Source organism: Triticum urartu, chromosome 7A (genome assembly GCF_056163025.1).
Source record: "Triticum urartu cultivar PI428250 chromosome 7A, HENAU_Tu73, whole genome shotgun sequence".
NCBI classification, from domain to species: domain Eukaryota; kingdom Viridiplantae; phylum Streptophyta; class Magnoliopsida; order Poales; family Poaceae; genus Triticum; species Triticum urartu.
In genome coordinates, this window is record NC_141879.1 from 88,465,655 (window position 1) to 88,471,566 (window position 5,912).

At 51.2% G+C, this 5,912-nt stretch overlaps 1 protein-coding gene across 1 annotated transcript; it reads left to right on the top strand.

Annotated features, from left to right (window-relative positions):
- Window positions 1-2,405: 2,405 nt before the first annotated feature.
- On the top strand, window positions 2,406-4,800 carry LOC147958110 (uncharacterized). Its single transcript, XM_087531958.1, has 4 exons — window positions 2,406-2,964; window positions 3,250-3,854; window positions 4,142-4,403; window positions 4,760-4,800. Exons 1-4 carry the CDS (start codon window positions 2,406-2,408, stop codon window positions 4,798-4,800), a joined length of 1,467 nt encoding a protein of 488 aa, XP_087388084.1.
- Window positions 4,801-5,912: the final 1,112 nt, after the last annotated feature.

The following is a 5,912-nucleotide window of genomic DNA, read 5'->3' on the forward strand; positions in this document are numbered from 1 at the left end:
GGCGAATGAGATGGGGCCGTGATTAGCTTCACCTGCTGCACAATGGCCGAGACCTGCGCCACCCTGGGGACGATGATGGTTGGCGACCAGGCGAATCTACATGCATGGCCCGCTTATATTGGTCCAGGATACCCAGCGTTGCCCCCACTTGAAGGGCGTCGGCGGTGGGTGGTTGTTAGCGTGGGTGTTGTGGACGCAGCTGAAGTCGACGCGGATGCCGGTGGTTCCCGGAGAGCATGCCCAGGACGTAGGCGAAGTCGTTGCAGTCAGTAGAAGAGTGACTTGGCCTCTAAGCAGAAGATGAAGGCGACGACGGATGTGTGTGTGTTCGGAGGAAGCCACAAATCCTCCTCGCGTGTCTCCCACTGTGGCTTGCGTGGGTGGTGGGCTGGTGACGGCAGGCGACTCGCGATCGCGATTCCCTGATAGGAGACGATAGGATGCGCTCGCGATTAGTTTCCTACTAATAATTAGATGTGTTCGTGATTAGTTATCTAATAGGATGCGCCCGTGATTAGTTTCCTAATAATTAGATGCGTCCGTGATTAATTTCCTAATAGGATGCGCTTGTGATTATTTTCTAATAATAGGATGCATGCGTGATCATTTTCCTAATAATAGGATGTGTCCGTGATTAGTTTCCTAATAATAAGATGCGTTTGTGATTAGTTTCCTAATAATTAGATGCGCCCGTGATTAGTTTCTTAATAGGATGTGTCCGTAATTATAGTTTCCTAATTGACCAGGCGCTTTCATATTTTCCTCTACGGTGAAGTACGGTCAGTCAATGTAAATTGCTAAGTGCACACAGAGAACATATTACGTTAAGGCTAGCCGTTAGATTGAGTTTAGTGGGACTAATCATGCGGTGGTCATGTATCGTATACGTTTTGTGAGGTGCACTTAGAGAAAATAATGTTTGCTTTTTTATAAGTAGTATAGATAACATGGAACTCTCCTGTTAACCATATGTAATACACTAATACTACCTTCTACTCTTGTAGCTCATAGTTAAACCTCACGCCACACTTTTCTAATAGCTCATCGCTCCTTCACGCCATTCCTTGCATTTGTCAATTGACCGGTCGCACCACTACCTCCAAAAGCTCTCGTTGTTCCGAGCAGAGCATCCAATGCCTCCAGGGAGGAGGTCAAGAAGCTCCAATTGAAGAATCGGTCCTTCTGCGAGGATGATGCACAGTTCCTATGGGTTGAGCTCTACTGGCTGAGCGCTAGCCAGGTGCGGGCGTGTAGGCGAGGCCAGACGGCGGGGGCCGCTGCGATGGCGGGTGGCGGCGGGGGGGAGCGGGGGCGAGGGCCTCCTGTCCGCAGCGCGGCGCGACGGCGCCTGGTCAGCGCGGGCCACCCTGGCCGCGACCTGGCGCCGGAGCTCACCCTCCGGGGATGGGCTTCGGGGCCTCTTGCAGTCCTTGGAGCTGTGGCCAGGTCCACCACACCGGAAGCAAACGATGTCGTTCGTACAATCTCGTCGGAAGTGCCCCTCCTCGAAGCACCTGAAGCATAGGCCTGCGACCTTCGGCGAGACCTCCCTCCTCGGCCGTGCCGAGGTCTCCCCATGCGCAGCATGCCCCCGAACACTGAGTCAGCGCCTCCACATCTCCTTATTACGCGTCAGCAACGGCTGCCTCCAAGAAAGCCGCCGCGTCCGGCGCGACCACCGCACCTGTGACCGGGGTGGGAGGGGGGGCACGACCCATCGCCTCCAAGCCCGCCGAGCTCGAGGATAGGCCGAGGCCGGCACCACCGGGCGCTCACCGGAGGGATGGAAGGTGGAGTTGACTGAGCGGGGGCTCGTCGCCATGGGAGCGAGGGGACGGACGGGGCGACGGTCAGGGGACTAGCGGAGTGGGCGGTGGCCGGCGGGGTCGAAGTGACCGACGACGGGAAAGGTGGACCTAAGGAAAATGGTAACCTAAGGATGCAAGGATAGCCTTTTTCTCGAGAAAGGAAAACGCGATTTTTTTTCCATTCAACCACATGATATTATGATATTGTAACGATTACATCGAACATGTGTAGTTTTGTTTGAAAAAAAACAGCGTCCACAATGTGGATCTAACTTTCGCGGGCCGATGGATGGATTTTGTAGGCCCATAAGGCCACCAACCCAGATGGTGCCAAAAGGCGAGGACTGATTGTACAAGAAAGGCTAGAGGGAGAGCATGGAAGTGGTGATAACGCATCAGCATCGGGCAACGGGTAGTGAATGGACTAAGTTATGGAAGACGGATGTGCCATCGAAGGTGAAGCTGTTTTTATGGCGTTTAGCACGCAGCTCTATCCCAAAAGCGGAACTACTCCACCATAGAAACATGTCGACTACTTCTACATGTGTGTTTTGCGGTGCCAGGGATTCATGGAGACATGCTTTGCTTGAGTGCGCGATGGCAAGCAGTGTGTGGGCGCTATCTGACGATTCTCTTGTTGAACAGATGAGTCAGCATGATGGTGAGAATGCAAGGGAATGGATTTTTGCTCTGAAGGATGCTCTCTCGCATGAACGTTTTGTATGCATGACGGTTACCTTGTGGGCAGTGTGGGCAGCTAGAAGGAAAGCTATATATGAGGATATATTCCAGAGTCCGCATGCAACACACATATTCATTAACTCGTTCTTGAGCGATCTTCAAGTGATCAAGAACGTGACCAATACTGTTGTGCAGGCCAGAACGGCGCGACCAACTCATTGGCTGCAGCCGCCGTTGGGCACATCCAAAATTAATGTTGATGCAGCCTGCATGGAGAGTTCAAGTGTTGGTGAGGTAGCAGCGGTGTGCAGAAGCAGGGAGGGTATCTTTCTCGGTGCGTCCACTGTCGTGTTCAAGGGCATCTCTGACCCTACGACACTGGAAGCAATGGGAGTCAGGGAATCGATGGCACTAGCAGAGGATCTCCACTTACAAGCGATTCATGTGGCAACGGATTGCATGGACGTGGTGAACGGTATCAAGCAGAGGAGTAACCCGATCTATGGGGCCATTATACATGAGATCATAGAGTACTTTAGTAGCTTTAATTCTTGCACTTTTGTTCCTGAGTTTAGGAGCTTGAATGTCGAGGCTTACAATCTAGCGAAGCATGCTTTGGGACTGGGGTTTGGTCGCCATATCTGGTTAGGCCACCCCGATGATCTTACTTTCGTTCCTATAAACATTGTGACGGTCTAATAAAAGCTTCGCTTGATTGTCTTAAAAAAAAACTTGAAATACTCCGGCTTGGCGCCCGAAGGTAACCGTCTCAACCAACCGAACAGCTTTGGCTTCCCATCTTCTCCCCGTCGCCGGAGCGCCAAGAAACCAAGAACCCACTCCCCGTCTCCAACGCGCAGAGCCCAAGCGACCGATGGAGCAGTTCCACGAAGGCCACCACGTTCGGCTGCGCAGCAGCCAGCTCGTCACGTACCTGTACGCCGACGACAACGGGCTTGGCGTCTCCCTCCACCACCGCCGGCGTCGGTGAACGCGGCGTGGGAGGTGCGCTTGCACCATGGCGAACACGAGGTCTATCTGTTTCTCTGCAGCGCCGCCTACGGGCTCTACCTCGCCGCCACGGCGCCGCGCGGCCGCCGTGCGCGCCGCGTCGTGCAGCACAACTACAACCATCCGGAGTTGGAGGCAAAGGTTTGGTCTGCCACCCTGTCAGAATCCGGGAACGAAGTCCTCCTCAACAACTTCGAGGGCGGCTGCCTCCGCGCCAACGCGACGGCGCCGTACCTCGACCGGAACAACAGCGTCAGCGTCCTCGACATCGGAAACGTCACCACGATGATGCACTGGGTCGTGGAGCCCATCCCCGCCAGGGAGGGCATGCCTCCCCTTCCACCTCCGACTGAGGTGAGTCCGCCATGCTCGCTTCTTGATTTCTCCCGAATTTGCACGAATTGGTCTCTTGGATGTTGTTAACATGCGTGATGCGTCGGAAGATTGCAATTTTGCAAATCGTGTTAATTTCATTCATCTCGGAGCCAAATCCTGTTAATTTCTTGGCTCTCTTCTTGCCAGATTTGAGATTCTTGGTTGCCAGTTGCCGCCACTGTTTCTTTGGCTTCTTGCGCCTCCGCATCTCAGATTCGGATTTGATATCTCCTGGCAAGAGATGGTTCTTTGCGACTCAACTGCAGGTTGCCTTCCCGGCCGCCGCCATGTTGCATCATTGGCGGGCGATCCAGTACGTGTGGCCGAACGTCGACCGCGGCTCGTTCTGGTTTTGGGGGAGGTCCGTGTTCCACCTGAGGAACGAGCTGGCCAGCCGGCTGGCCATCGACGTCGCCAACCTCGTCATGTGCCTCCGCACAGATATTGCCTGGGTTACCCCACTCCTCGTCGACCTGCCGAGAAACCACCAGACCCTCCTCATCGTCGTCGTCGTCGCGGGCACACCTGGTGAGACTCGTATATGCACACTAGTCTTGAAGTTGTCCACATGTTTTGGGTTTCAGTGCTAATCTGCATTGTGCTTTGGAAAGCGTTCCAACCTGTTGCAAATCTCAAAACAGTTTACTGAAACTTCTGCTTATCTGTTTCAGTTAGGAGTTAGAACCATTCGGAAATATTCTGAGCAGCATGATGTAGGATTACAGGTATCAGTAAAAGTTGCTGAATCAAATCCACACTGAACCACACTGAACATTGATATAGAAAGAACCACAGCACATTACATTGTTTTGATGTTTTGTACAGCAGCTTTCCTTTTGATATTCGTATTTAAACTTGTTTGACTATTTTTCTGCTAATTTCAGTCCATGCGGCGCTGCGGTACCCGGATGTCGATGCAGAGTAGAGAGATACCGGAGCCAGGACTCCTAGGAGTACGGTTTGCCTCTTCGGAAGTGTCAGCCGCCTACTGTTGAGATATGGGTTCAGGAGAACCTAGCAGTTCTTGTTTTTCTGCTAGCTAAACTTGACTTGTTCTCCCTGCAGTATAGGAAACCTATTTGCGCTGGCAGGCATCACGGTTCGAAAATTCTGAAACTGTTTGAACAACGGTGCGGTGATATTAGTCTGTAATGCATTTGACAATGGCCACTACTTCAACGTTGCTAGCTGCATTTCTCTTAGGTGTTGACACAGATGTGGTGGTTCTTGCAGTCATAGCTTAAAAAACCGGACCGGACCGGCGGTCGAACTGGAAAAAACAGAAACCGGGAGGCTCAACGATTTTTTAAGCAAATAAGACCGTTGTGCAATCAGACCGGAGAAAACCAGTCGAACCGGCCGGTTTTATGGAAAACCGGCAAAAATACCGGGCCATTAAACCGGGAAAAAACAGGAAAATGTTTTAGTAGAAATTGGGAGAAGTGGAATTTGATCCCAGGTCGTGTGAGCAGTACGCGGGGCCTGCCCACGGCCCAATAAACAACTCAGTTGTGATACTTTGTTGTCCAGTACATGGAAATACTTTTATTTGACCATGTTTCACACTATATTAGCGCACATATTACTCAACATATATTATTTTATTGCTTAAAAAACCGATAAACGAACCGGTGAACCGGCGATCCGACCGATAAAAACCTGAACCGACAACCTTTCGGTTCAATTTCCGGTTCGGTTTTTTAAACTATGCTTGCAGTGAGTTGAGCACTTGAGTTTTGTTATTCTGCTGAAAGTTACAGTCCATCAGCATAAAATAAATTTCTGATTCGACAACTATCCGAATTCTGAACATGGCGACCCTAATGCGCTTGGACACTCTGCCTATAAGTTTCAGTCTATTTTCACTAGCACCTACAATTCTGAACATGGTGATGCTGATGCACCTGCGATTACTCAATTGAAAGCAGAAAACCGAAACTGAAAATGCTACTGCACCTATCATCTGAATAACACGTGAACAAAGTTCAGGTTTTATACCTGGCCCTAACACTATAAGAATACTAATTTCTGCAGATT

Bases quoted from the DNA above. Each gene is read 5' to 3' on its own strand.
- LOC147958110 (XM_087531958.1), top strand. From the start codon at position 2,406: ATGGCAAGCAGTGTGTGGGCGCTATCTGACGATTCTCTTGTTGAACAG. The intron at 3,855-4,141 runs GTGAGTCCGCCA...ACTCAACTGCAG, and splicing joins CCCTTCCACCTCCGACTGAG to GTTGCCTTCCCGGCCGCCGC. The intron at 4,404-4,759 runs GTGAGACTCGTA...TGCTAATTTCAG, and splicing joins CGTCGTCGCGGGCACACCTG to TCCATGCGGCGCTGCGGTAC.